Source organism: Equus caballus, chromosome 7 (assembly GCF_041296265.1).
Source record: "Equus caballus isolate H_3958 breed thoroughbred chromosome 7, TB-T2T, whole genome shotgun sequence".
NCBI classification, from domain to species: domain Eukaryota; kingdom Metazoa; phylum Chordata; class Mammalia; order Perissodactyla; family Equidae; genus Equus; species Equus caballus.
In genome coordinates, this window is record NC_091690.1 from 88,651,352 (window position 1) to 88,665,747 (window position 14,396).

At 43.7% G+C, this 14,396-nt stretch overlaps 1 protein-coding gene across 44 annotated transcripts in view; it reads right to left on the reverse strand.

The window, feature by feature from the left end:
- Positions 1–14,396, reverse strand: part of SERGEF (secretion regulating guanine nucleotide exchange factor) — a 229,510-nt gene that overhangs the window by 211,353 nt on the left and 3,761 nt on the right. For 43 of the 44 annotated variants that reach the window (XR_011441157.1, XR_011441162.1, XR_011441161.1 and 40 more), the window contains exons 2-6: positions 14,164–14,299; positions 12,841–12,996; positions 11,040–11,134; positions 6,243–6,303; positions 1,216–1,329 (exon numbers count right to left, since the gene is read on the reverse strand). Coding sequence is in view for 35 of the 44 variants with exons in the window: in XM_070274927.1 (XP_070131028.1) it covers positions 1,216–1,329; positions 6,243–6,303; positions 11,040–11,134; positions 12,841–12,996; positions 14,164–14,299 (562 nt within the window). In the remaining 9 variants the exon portion in view is untranslated. The remainder of the gene's footprint in view (positions 1–1,215; positions 1,330–6,242; positions 6,304–11,039; positions 11,135–12,840; positions 12,997–14,163; positions 14,300–14,396) is intronic. The other variant, XM_070274920.1, reaches the window with a different exon arrangement.

The window sequence follows — 14,396 nt, forward strand, 5'->3', positions numbered from 1 at the left end:
ACGCCCAGGGAGCAGTGAATACCCTGGTGAGGCAGGAAAAAATATTTGGGAAGCAGGAGTTCATATTATGAATGTCTCCAGTGTCATGTGAAGTGGACTTCGGTCCAGCATCCAGCACCCTTTCTCCTCCTCTGAGTACGCCCCCAACTCAACCCATGCGCTTCAGGGCGGCTAACCTCACCCCAGCTGAAGGAGAGCCTCCAGGTCTTAAGAAAATTGGAATGATCCCGACATCCTGTGCTTCACCACACTGAGGCTTACCCCTCCCTTTTCCTTCCCCCCTTCCCACCACCCTCACAAATCCCTCCTTCGTTCTGAGCTAGAGGAGAGCAGAGGTTTCCTGTGGAGGTTCTTCCTTCAGCCAATCCTCAGTACCTGTGGTACAAAGTAAGAGTGAGAGAGGAAGACAGGGAGAAGAGGAGAGACAGAGACATGGTGCTCCATCCAGAGAGAGAAAGGCCCACAAAGAGTGTAGAGCAGAGGGAGAGAGCAGCTAAGAGACAGAGAGGGAGAGGGAGGGAGAAAGAGAGAGAGAAACTGAGTCCCAGAGTGAAACAGAGAAAAAGAGACAGCCCTATAGGCTAACTGACCCACAGACCCACAGGCAGAATACCTACTACCTACTCCTCGTGTGCCCTATGGAGAGATTTCCCTAGGGGAACACTCCCAGGCCCTCTCTCTACATTCTTGCTCACACTTGCTTTCCCCTGAGGAGAAGGAACTGCACACGTGAGACAGTCCTTCTGGGTTCTCCCTGTGAGATGTGCCTGCCTGTGGAGAGGGTGCCTCCTCATTGTCCTCAGCTGTGCAGGAAGCTTAGCAGGGCCGACTACGCAGCTGCTCCAGTGCCTGGTGGGTGAGTTCCATCCAGGAGTCAGAATTTAAAGGCTCTCTGTAGCTACACATTACTTCCAAACACCTAAGTCACGTCTTCCAACCTACCTTTTAACAGTTCTGGAGCTAGCATTCTGATCCCCACCTACTTGACTCGCATCTCTCTCTCAATGAGTTCCAAACTATGGCAGCAAAGAGGAATGCTTTTACTGGGCCCTCAAAAATCCCAGCAAGACTAACAGAGCAACCAACAGAGAGAGTTAAGACAGAGAGACCAAGAAACAACAAAAGCAAAACTCCATTTACCCATTTTCTGCATGCCTGTGTCTCTACTTCTTGACAAAGAATAAATATAGAACTCAGAAGAAATAAGGGCCTCACCTGTCACTCTGCTTGGTTCCTTTGCTGTCAAAAACAGTGGGAGAGTCTCCCCAGGGCACAACCGCCGTCCAGACGATGCCAAGCCAGTGCCCCACTGGAACACGATGCCACTTGCTTCCCAACGGAGCAGAAGAGAAAAAAGAGAAAATGCTTATCCAGATAAGACCAGATTGTTCTTTGAACTGCACTATATGGGAGACTCTCAATTCATTCTCAGTTAACATGCATATTATGGAGAAGCCTATTGCTTCAAGGGGCCCTATGACTGGTCATAAGGATGACCGCCATGCCAATCACAAGCCCAACTTTCAGGGCAATGGAAGACCATCAAAGAAAATTCCAACATATAAAACTCCCTCCAAAAACTTCCAGGACACTCCTGCAGAGTCAACTAGAATGACACCTTGTTCATGATTAACCTGAAAGGACAACTCGGACTCCAGACCGAGTGGGAAAGAATCTTGAAGATTATCAAGTCCATTCCTCACATTAACTAGATGAGAAAACTGAGCCCTGAAGAGGGCATGTGATTTGTCCAAGGTCAGACAGGGAGCTGGTAGCAGAGAAAATACTGGACTCAGCTCTCCTAACACCTAATGTACTGCCTTTTCTACTATACCAACATGGACTCGGACATTCCTAATTGCCAAATACATACATATTTATGACTGCAAGATAGCTTCTTAATAGCCATTATTTCAGTGGAATGGCCTTTTATTTCCATATCCACTGAAGCTAATTCATGTACCCATGTTCTGAACCTCATATAAATGTGTAGATGAAATTTTATACATTGGGTCTATAGTCAGATGTGTGTAACTACAATCCATCACCCAATGGCAACATTAAGGTTCTGCTCCTCTGGAAGTATCCTATAACCAGTGGTCCTTTAGGCTGTAAACAGTCTAGCCTGCTTTGTGAATTGTAAGTGATGAGCACAATGTGAGCAAAACACAGTGTTGAAATAAAACAAAACTTAACATCTCTTTAACAAATAAATTTCAAGGAAAAAAAGAAAGATGAAAAGGAATTTATAGATTAAAAGAGATGAGATATCTGATAAATAATATTCAGAATTTATAGAGAACTCCTAAAACTCAACAACAACAAAAACAATCTATTTTAAAAATGAGCAAAGGACTTGAATAGACATTTCCCCACAGAAAATAGACAAATGGCCAATAAGTACACAAAAAGATGTTCAACATCACTATCACTAGGGAAGTGCAATCAAAACCACAATGAGAGACCACTTCATACTCATTAGGTTGGCTACTATTAAAAAAAACAAAAAAAACAGAATATAAGTGTTGGTGAGGATGTGGAGACTTTGGAACCCTTGTGCACTATTAGTGGGAATGTAAAATGGTATGGCAGTTCCTCAAAAAATTAAAAATAGAATTACTATATGATCCAGCAATTCTACTTCTGGGTATATTTCCTAAAGAACTGAAAGCAAGATCTCAAAGTGCTATTTGTATACTCATGTTCATAGCAGCATTATTCACAACAGCTAAAACATGGAAGCAACGCAAGTGTCTCTTGGATAAGCAAAACGTGGTATATACATACAATGAAATGTTATTCAGCCTCAAAAAGGAAGGAAATCCTGACATATGCTACAACACGGATAGACCTCGAGGACATTATGCTAAGTAAAATAAGCCACAAAAAGACAAATACTGTATGATCTCACTTATATGAGTTAGCTGTATGAGGGGTGTAGAACGGTGGCTGCCAGGGGCTGCGGAGAGGGTGGAACGGGGAGGGACTCTTTAGTGGATTGAGAGCTTCAGTGCTGCAAGATGAAAAAAGTTCTGAAGATGGACGGTAGTAATGGCGGCACAATAATGTGAATGTACTTACTACCGCTCAACTGCAGGCTTAAAAATGGTTAAGGTGGTAAATTTTATGTGTATTTTATCACAATAACTAAAAGGAATAAATGAATATTTTAAAAGAGAGAGACTTGAGATACATATCAACCAACTGCAATGTGTAGACTAATTCAGATCCTGATTGAAACAAACTGTAAAAAAAATATTTTTGAGACAATCAGGGAAATTTAAACACTGGATATTGGACGAAGTTACAGAATTAATGTTAATTTCTTGTAGGTAAGATGACGGTATTTTCAGAAAAAGTCATTATTTTTTAGAGCTGCATGCAGAAATATTTACAGATTAAATAGGGGAGGGGAGGACTTACAATTAAGTTTATCAAACACATGATGTAAACTGTGCTGCTTTGTAACTGGACAGAAATGTACACATAACTAGCAATTACAGAAATTTCGCAAGAAAGGGGCAAGTTAACCAATGATGGGTAACTCTACAGCCCTGCTAATTTCTAAGAGAAGCTGCAGCTTAAGGAAAGGTAACCGCCACCATACAACTCAGCAATCAATCACACTCCTAAGCATTTATCCCAGAGAAATGAAGATTTATGTCCACATAAAAACTTGTCCACAAATGTTTATGCCTTTATTCTTAATGGTCAAAAACTAGAAACAACCAGATCCTTCAGTGGGTGACTGGTTAAACCAACTGTGGTTGTTACCCACTGTACTGTGTGCCCTGAAAATTCATATGTTGAAGCCTTCACCTCCAAGGTGACTGTATTTGGAGACGGGACCTATAAGGAAGTAACCAAAGTTGAACGGGTCAGAAGAGCAAGGCCTTAATCTGATAGGACTGGTGTCCTTACAAGAGGAAGAGACATCATAGAGGAAAGACTATGTGAGGAGACAGTGAGAAGGCAGCCATCTGCAAGCCAGGAAGAAAGGTTTCACCACAAAGCAACCCTCACAGCATCTTCATCTTGGACTTCTAGCCTCCTTAACTGTGAGAAATAAATTCCTGTTGTTTAAGCCACCCAATCGGTGGTATTTTGTTATGGCAGCCCTACCAAACTAATACAGTGGTATATCTATACAATGGAATACTACTCAGCAATAAAAAGGAACAAATTGGGGCTGGCCCCATGGCCAAGTGGTTAAGTTTGAATGCATTGGAGGCCCCGGGTTTCACTGGTTTGGATCCTGGGCGCAGACATGGCACTGCTCATGAGGCCACACTGAGGCAGTGTCCCACTTGCCACAACTAGAAGGACCCACAACTAAAATATACAACTATGTCCTGGGGGTATTGAGGGAGAAAAAGCAGAAAAAAAAAAGATTGGCAAGAGTTGTTAGTTCAGGTGCCAATCTTACAAAAAAAAAAAAAAAGGAACAAATTATTGACACAACTAGGACAAATTGCCAAGGAATCATGCTGAGCAAAACAGCCAAGCCCAGGAGGCTGTGTACTGCATGATACCATTTATATAACATTGTTGAAATGACAACATTATTGTTGGAGAACAGAAGAGTGGTTGCCAGGAGCTAAGAATGGGGTGGGGATAGGTAGGAAGTGGGTGTGGCTATAAAAGAGCGACAAGAGAGATCCTTGTGTGATGAAACTCTTGTATCTTGACTGTATCAAGACATCCTGGTTGTGCTGCTGCGCGGTCGTTTCACAAGATATTACCGTTGGGAGAAACTGGGAAAAGAGTACATGCGATCTCTATTTTATTTCTCATAACTGCAGGTGAATCTACAATCATCTCAAAATAAAAAGTTAAACTTTTTTTTTAAGTATAATCAACACTAAATCCCAGGCGACCATCAGCCCAGCGCTGCACCAGCCTCTTCCTCGCCTCCTCCTCTCTCCCCACTCCACATCTGGACTCGCCAAGCACTTGAGCCTCGGCTGCCACAGCCATCAGAGCTGTCCTTCAGCCCACAGGAGTGGGAGCAGAACAATGAGCCAGGGAGAAAAAGAAGGGTCATCGCTCATCCACACCCACCACCTCCCCACTTTCCACCCTCCACCTTGCACAGCATCAGCCCCACAGCCGTCACCCTCTCATGGTTCAGGAGACAAGCTTATTTGAAGGTTTTAAATTAATAAACGCTAAAATCCACTAGGAAAGCAGTGCAGTTTACAGCAAAGAATGTGGGTCTTGGGCTTGGAATCCAGACCATCCTAGACTCTGACCCCTACCTTTGCTACCTTACTCCCTTGTGTAACCGTGGCCAATGCATCAGCCTCTCCAGACCTCAGTTTCAGTTTCTTCATATGGAGAACTTTAACTCACATCACTGCGCAGTGGTGAGGATTAAATGAGGTATTAATTAAATCAGGAGAACCAAGCACCATGGCTAGAACATAAGAAAGAGCTTAAAACTTCATTTCCTTCCTCCCGCCTCCCACATGACATCTGTGTTAGGTCCCCTCCTTTTAATCAGAACTGCAACCAGCAGGACACTCCAAATTACTCCTTAAAGTTTATTTCTTCCAAAGCTCTGTTTCTCTATGAAAACACTATTTCAAAAAGATACATGCACTCCTATGTTCATTGCAGCATTATTCGCAATAGCCAAGATGTGGAAGCAACCCAAGTACCCATCAACTGAAGAATGGATATAGATGATGTGAGATACATATATAAATATACACGATACATACACTATATATTTATACCCTATATTTATACACTATATACATACACACACACACACACACACACACAAATGGAATACTACTCAGTCATAAACAAAAGATGAAATCGTGCCATTTGCAACAACATGGACGGACCCTGAGGGTATTGTACTAAGCAAAATAAGTCTGACAGAGAAAGACAAATACAGTATGATTTTGCTCATATGTGGAAGATAAACAAACAAACAAAAACATAGGTAAGGAGAACTGATTAGTGGCTACCAGAGGGGAAGAGGGTCGGGGAGGGCAAAAGGGGTAAAGAGGCACAAATGTATGGTGACGGATGGAAACTAGACTTGGTGGTGAACACAATGCAGTCTATACAGAAGCTGAAATATAATGATGTACACCTGAAATTTACACAATGTTACAAACCAATGTGGCCTCAATAAAATTTTTTAAAAAGAACTTAAAAAAATTTTTTTTCATAAAGCTCTGTTTCTCCTTATTACATGCCTATTTAAAAAACAAAAGCAAAATGATCACCTGTAGCAGCTAAAGCATGCCTCAGTCCAGCAGCAATACTAACAACCTTCTCTCTCAGGGGCTGTCAAAACAAAGAAAGGGGTAGAGATCTCAGAATCAGCCATCTACAAAATGTTATATAACTCACGCCCAAATCCAAGGCAGCACGGCCCTCATCAGGTGTCTGATTGGTTTAGAGCTCCCAACCCCCAACATTTCCATCCATAAATACTTGTACATGCGTCCCTAAAAGACAAAAGTCTTTTAAAAATACCCCATCACAATGCCTCTCAGGGCTGGGAGGGACCTGCAAGGTCATCCAGCCCAAGGCTGGCAAACATTCTCTGTAAAAGGCCAGATAGACTTTGCAGGCGATACGTCTTCGGTCACTCTACGCTACTCTGCCACCGTAACATAAAAGCAGCCATACACAATAACTACAGAAATGAATGGGCATGGCTGTGTTCCAATAAAACTTTATTTACCAAGGGTTCTAGTTTGCTGAGCTCTAGCTAGTCCACTCTCCATCCAATGCCAGACACCCCTCCATACACCCACCATGTGGTTGTCTAACCCCCCCCAAACACCTACTTCCAGTGACACGGCTCACCACCTCCCCAGGTGCCTGTTCATCTTTGCACAGCTCCATTTATCGCCTTAGGCGAGCCAAACTTCTCTGTCTAGAGTTTCTGACAGTGCTTTCCAAATATGTGAAGACAGTTGTCATGTCCTGTCTCAGACATCTTGTGGTGGTTTTAAAAATAGGTTCTCAGGGCCCTCCCAGTGGCATAGTGGTTAAATATGTGCACTCCACTTAGGCAGCCAGGGGTTTGCCAATTCAGATCCCAGGTGCAGATCTATACACTGCTCATGAAGCCATGCTGTGGCAACATCCCACATACAAAATAGAGGAAGACTGGCACAGATGTTAGCTCAGCAACAATCTTCCTCAAGCAAAAAGAAAAGAGGAAGATTGGCAACAGATGTTAGCTCAGGGCCAATCTTCCTCACCAAAAAGAAAATAGGTTCTCAAGTTCTTTGAGATTCCTCTCTTCAAGATGTGCCCATTATTCTGCTCCCCTTGAGTGTGGGCTGGACTTAGTGACTTGCTTCTAATGAAGAGGATAAGGAAGTGATGAGCGGCTCAGAGACTAGGTGATAGAAGGCACTGAGGCTTCTTGCTTGACCTCTCTCTCTCCCCCATCACTCTTGGGGGAAGACAGAGGCCATGTCTGAACAGTCCCATAGAGAGGCTCCCCTGGCAAGGAACTGAAGGCGCCTGCCAGGTGAGAGACCGCTGAAGTGGTCCCACCAGCCTGGAGAGCCTCCAGCAGACCTCACACAGCCCCGGCTGACGCCTCAACTGCAACTCATGAGGGACCAGCCACGCTGTTCCCAGATTCCTGACTCTTAGAAACTGTGAGACAATAAACGTTTGTTGTTTTAAGCTGCTAAATTCTGGGGTAATTTATTACACAGCAATAGATAACTAATACATATCTCTTCTTTAGGCCCAACACCCCACTTCCATCAGCTGCCACCTGATTTCAAATTCCCTCCCCCTTCTTGGCTTCCCTCCTCTAAACATGCTCTTGGGACCCAGCCTCTCGCTTTTAAAGGGACTGTATATACGTCAATCACAGCCCCTTTGGGGCTTTACCACATTTGTTTATTTACAGTGTACAGTGTCTTTCTAAACTTTAAGGCCCTCAAGGGCAGGGTCTCAGTCTTCTTCATCTTAATGCCTAGGGCTTACGAACCAAACCCACACCACAACACAACATCCCAGATGTAGCCTGACCAGCACAAAGGACAGGGCTCTGGTCTCCCTCCTTCTGGAGACTATACTTCTGTTAATGCAGCCCACAATCATATTAGCTTTGGGAAAGACCAAATCTTACTGCTAATAATAATTTGAACATATTGTCCTTTAAAATTTTTCTTTTTTCAAAAGTAACTGAAGGGCTGTGGTCGGCCTGGTGGCATAGCAGTTAAGTTCGCAGGCTCTGCTTCAGTGGCCCGGGGTTCACCGGTTTGGATCCCAGGAGCAGACCTAAGCACCACTTATCGAGCCATGCTGTGGCAGGCATCCCACATATAAAGCGGAAGAAAATGGGCACAGATGTTAGCTCAGGGCCAATCTTACTCAGCAAAAAGAGGACTGGTGGTGGATGTTAGCTCAGGGCTAATCTTCCTCAAAAAAAAAAAAAACGTAACTGAGGGACTTGACATGTGGATTCAATCTCTTCAACACCACTTACCTCCAGCCCTTCCTCTCCATCCCCACTGCTGCTGCTTTAGTTTGGGCCAGAATCATCTCTTTGGATTATCAGCAGGAGTTTCCTGAGTCATCCTCTTTCCCTCCATCCTCCGCACCACCCCATCCCACCCTCTCTAACACAGTGGTCTTAGCGTTTGTCACACTACCTCCCTGCTGCCCGCTCCCCGGTGGCACTTCCACCACTTCCTTGTATTCCAATCACAGTAAACTGCTGCAGTATCCCAAACCCTCCTGTTTTATGCTTCCATGCCTTCGCTTACAGGGTTCCTTCTGTCTGGACTGTGCTGCTTTTGTACCTGCTCTGTGCAACCTACTATCCCAAGCCAGGCAAACTTCTACTCAACTTTCAAGACTCAGCATAAGCCTGTTCTCACCCCCTCTTCCTCTAGAAAGAGTTCAGTACTCCCCCTTTGGGGTGATATATGCATCAACCATAGTTCTAACATGGTGATGCATTTAGGTATTTCCATATCTAACATGTATTACTAAACTACAAGAACTCAAATGCTAGGATTGGATCTTACTCACCTCTGTCCCCACTGCCTAATCACAGCGCCTATACACAATAGTTGCTTTTAAATAAATGAATGAATTTTGTATTATATTTCACTTTGGCGCATTCCTCCCATTGCTCTATAGGATACAGCCTGTCAAAACGCTTTTACCTTCTGATCCTATCATCCAACATATCTTAACTAATGTTCCTCTCTGTCTTCTTTAATCATGTGACTTAAGCTAAATTAATTATAACTCATATGTAGGTTCTTAAAAAGCCATCTATTTGCAATTGGAAGCTGTAACACTTCCTACAACAGAGACTAGAGTCTAGACTTGTGTGCACACCATGTGCTACAGACTGAACATTTGTGTTCTCGTGAAATTCACATGTTGAAACCTAATCCCCAATGTGATGGTATTAAGAGGTGGGGCCTTTGGGAGGTGATTAGGTCATGAGGGCAGAGCCCTTAAGAAAGGGATGGATGCCCTTATAAAAGAGACCCCAGAGAGTGCCTTTGCCCCTTCTGACATGTAAGGATACAGCAAAAAGACAGCACTCTATGAACTAGGAAGCTGGCCCTCACCAAATCTGCTGGTGCCTTGATCTTGGACTTCCCAGCCTCCAGAACTGTGAGAAATAAATGTGTGTTGTTTAAGCCGCCCAGTCTTTGGTATTTTTGTTTGAACAGCCCAAAGGGACTAAAACCCCACGGAAATCACGACCCCAAATAATACCCCACAGATCAAGTGGAATTCAGCAAGATGAGAGGAACAGACACAAGCTCTTTCCAATGAAAACAGAGCTCCCACTATTAGTCAGAGTTTAAGGAAATCAGAGATGAGTGGAGCAGCTTAGGTGGTGGAACTCATTTTAGATTCCAGCATAATTTCTTTAAAAATTCACTTACAACATAATCCTCACAAATGTGTACATTTTAAGTATGAGTGAAAGTATCAGTGAAAGAGCTCTGAAATCGGGCCAGGAGTCCTATCTGACACTCGTGCTGTTCAACATGGTAGCCTCTAACTACGTGTGGCTACAGAGCACTGGAAACGTGACTAGACTGAAGTGAGAGACGGTGCAAGGAAAAAGGGAACACCAGAACTCAAAGACTTAGTATAAAATATAGAAATATAAAGTAGCTCATTAACAAAGTTTTATATTGGTGGCGTATAAAATGAAATAATAGTTTGGATACATTGGATTAGTTTAAAAATTATTAAAATTAATTTCATCTACATGCCACGACATGGATGAAACTTGAAAACATCACGTGAAGTGAAAGAAGCCAGACAAAAAAGGCCACACACTGCATAATTCTATTTATATAAAATGTCCAGAATAGGCAAATCCATAGAGACAGAGTAGCAGTTGCCAGGGGCTGGGGGAGGAGAGAATGGGAAGTGACTGCTATCGGGTACGCAGTGATGAAAATGTTCTAAAATTAGATAATGGTGACTGGCTGTACATCTCCATGAATATGCTAAAAACCACTGAATTATAAATTTTTAAAAGGTAAATTTTATGGTACATGAATTACATCTCAATAAAGCTATTGTTTTAAAACTTAGTTTTACCTGTTTCTTTTTACTTTTCTAAATAGTGCTACTAGAAAATTTTAAATTACACATGTGGCTCACATTATATTTCTACAGGACAGCACTGGCCTACACCATTTACCTGGCTTGGTTTCTTCAGGCAAGTCACTTCTATCTGGACCTGTTTCTAACATAGTTCCCACTAACACTAATTTTAGAATTGTAAAATGCCATTAATGTCTTTATAAGATACATTATCTGTATTGTTTTACTTCACAAAGAGTTACATGTCTGAGAACTAACAGAGGTTTTTCATTCATAAGATCCATCCTCTCAACCTAATTTTTCCCAGAAGAACTTGAGTTTTTCAACTTAAATTCTAACTCCCTCACTTGTGTTCAGGGACCCAGCCAGCCTTTGGTCTGCGGAGGAATAACTCTAATACCCTGGAAACGCTTTAACAGGACACAGGCAAGCTAAAGATTAGGTGCCGTCCTTACCTCAATGGCCTGGGGAACCACACATCTTCGAGGCCCATGAGGAACTCCTAATTGGCCAAAGGAGTTGGATCCACATGACAGAACTTGACCATTTCCTGCAAAATACAAATATTTAAATCACAGACCTCAGAAGTAAGATATCTGTGACCAGTGGGCAAATGCTGAGGGATGACAAGAGCACAGGGAGTGAGAGGAGCAAGCGGGGCCCTGGGCTTCAGCACATTCAAACCACAGTCCTTGCTTTTACCCCTCTAGGAGTAAAAACAGTGGGCACAGGGCTGCTTCACGCCGACTCTCCAGTACACCACCCAATGAACGGCAGAGGAGCTGTGCAGAACGTTCAGCCCAGGGCCTGGTGTTGGGAGCAGAAGATACTTATCTCCCACTTTTCAGGTCTCCATGTGATGGAATTTCCAGGCCTTTCTCCCTGCCCTTCCCCATACTCACTGCTTTCCGGAGGATGGGGCGGGGCGGGGGGGGGGGGGGGGGCAGCAAGTAACCTAGCCAATTGCTGAGTTTGGGAGAAGGAACAGGACACGTGTGGTTTAGCACCTTCTTCTCAGGCACTCTGGGCTGACATATGGTAAACGTTTCCCCTTAGGAAGTCCCAGAGTTTGGGGAGTAGGCTTGGATCAGGGGAGTGTTAGCAGAACCACTTGGCCTGACACTTAACCCAGGTCTCCAACCTAGCTTTTATCAGTAAAAACCCAGCAGTGCGATCTCCACCTATGTGACTGCTCTGCATCTTTCTCAGGACCGGTTCCCAAGATGAGCAGGAAACAGCGTTATCTGCTCACTCCCTGCAACTTCCCCAGAGGCCCACACTGAGCACTTCATAAACGAGAGCTGTTATTCAGATTCTAATAATTACTACCAAATTCAACACACATGATGGAACGCTCTGCAGAAGAGAGACGGTGACACCTGAGCAGGGTTCTAAAGACGGGATAAGAGCTGAGGGGCTGTTCCAGACAGAGAGCAGCACGGACTGCTTGGTCTCACTAGAAAGAAAGTATGAGGAGTGTGGAGAACAAAAGGCAAGGCAACCACAGGGACTGGTGGGAAGAGCACCTGGAGGCCATATGCTTAAACACTTGGGGTCTGAGCTATGCCCGTGAGAATCCACAGGGGTTTGGGGCAGGGGTGACATGGTCAGAAGATGCCCTTACAAGAGGACTGTGACAAAGAGGAAGCCCAGTCAGAACTCTAGATGGTCCTTTCAATCCAGGATGGCAAGCTAGACAGGGCAAAGCTGAACAGAAAGGTCAAAACGGCTTCCAGGGAGAAATGAGCTGACAAAGTACCTATTGCCAGCTGCTCCCAAGAGCATTATCCTATCAGCCCTTTGCCCATAACCCTCTACATCCTATTCTGCTATCTGGCTTCGCAGAGACTGAACAGTTCTGCCCAGCCATGTTTATTTATGTTTTTTTTTAATTCCTCTTTGGGCAGAAGCTGCCATTACTGTTTTGGCAGCCTCTGATTTCCTCATACAACCCACCACAATGCCCCGTAAGCAACCCTTAGCTGGCAGTAGTGGCTGGCAAGCCCAGACACACAGCTAACATGAACTTCTGGGACAGAAAGTAGCCACTGAAAGTGATCTAGATCATTCCCCAGTCTCTGGCAAAAGTTTTCCAGCCCAAAGCTTTACTGTTAAAGCTCTGCTTGACAAGCAGAGAGAACATTTGCATGTGTTTTTAAACCCAGACAGACTTTCATTCAGTAAGCATCCCCACCACCACGTTTTTCTCACCCAAAGCCTTTGAGGTGATAAAGACTTACTTAGGAGTCAACTCACCTGTGAGTATAATAGTGAAATCCCAGCCACAGGCCACCTGTTGGATGGGACAGCCAAGGAGGGATCTGCAGGGGGTAAAATACAGGACATCCTCCGTGTGACCAAGCCCCAGCTGCCCATCTTTGTTCAGGCCACAAACAAAAAGGCTTCCTCCATCTGCAAAAGATAAAGCTTTGGTGATAGCGTGCATAGGAGAAATTACAACTGCCAGAGGGAGCAAAAGAATTTCACTAATTATTTGGAGTCACAGACTCATAACTTTTTCCCCCTCACGTTAATCAGCCATGCATATTAATGTGCTCTGGACCAAATGGCACAGGGCCAAGGGGTTCAAATCTAATATCTAAATGGAAACTCCAAGTCCTACAGCAGTGGCCAATCAATCACCAAATTGAGCGTCTACTGGAACAATAAAAGCCACCATCAAACAGTAGAATGTGCCAAGTACTGTTCTAAGAGCTGGATGTGTGGGGCTGACTATCCTTTAGGCACAGTGCCCAGGGCCCACAATACTTTTAGAGGCCCACAAAAATGTTTTCATTTTAAATTCTTTTAAAATAAGAAAAAATAAATGTAACAAAATGATATCTAATACTAAATCTAGCCTGAATTATATTAATCTTTATATCAATGCAGTTGTAAAATATAATCTTAAATATTTCTTCATAGAGGAAAGAGTCCACAAAGGCAAAAGTGCCAAGGACCCACAAAAGTCATACTGCAGCCCTTTAACTCTGATTCTGCTCATCCACCATTATTAGCCCCGTGGAACAGAGAGGAAACTTGTGGCACAGAGAAATTAAGTAATTTGCCCAAGGCCACACAGCAAATCAATAACAGAACCAGGATTTGAACCCAGGCAGTTTGATTCCAGAGCTCATGTTCTTCACCAGGATGCAATATGCCCTCTTTTGCAATTTTACAGCACTTGTCGAACTTGTTAAGTACTATCCTAGGTATTGTGAGGGAAGATTAAGGAAAATACAAAGTTCTTGCTCTCAAGAAATATTCAATCTAATTGCAAAGACTTCTAACTCATGTGTGAAAGTTAAATAGCAATATATGGTATAAAATGTGATACATGTCGCAACTCTGCCACTAATTTGTCTTGTAATCTTAAGCAGTCAGTTATCCTCTCTGAACCTCATTTATATGAAGTCCTTTCAGCTCTGACAATCTAGGATTCTCTGACGGTAACTTGGCTCCATCACAAAAATGTTTTCCTCTGCAAAATACAAAAGGCTGAAAGATGGCAACATGACCCCCTAAGGGAAAATGTTTAAATAAGAAAATTAGGGGCTCTATACTCCTGAAGGAAGTTACCTGTGACCACAGCAGAGTGGCCCCCTCCTCCCGTGATCCTCCTGACACACCCGGGTTTACAGAAGTCATTCAGTTGCTGGGGCAAAAGCACATCTTCCTTATGGCCAAGGCCAAGCTGTCCATAGCTGTTTGCACCCTACGGATAAAATAAGCCAAGGATAAAAAAGTATGGGAACCCTAACTGCCAGTGTGTACTTACCTGTCTCTATCCTTCTCACCCTGACACACCTCTC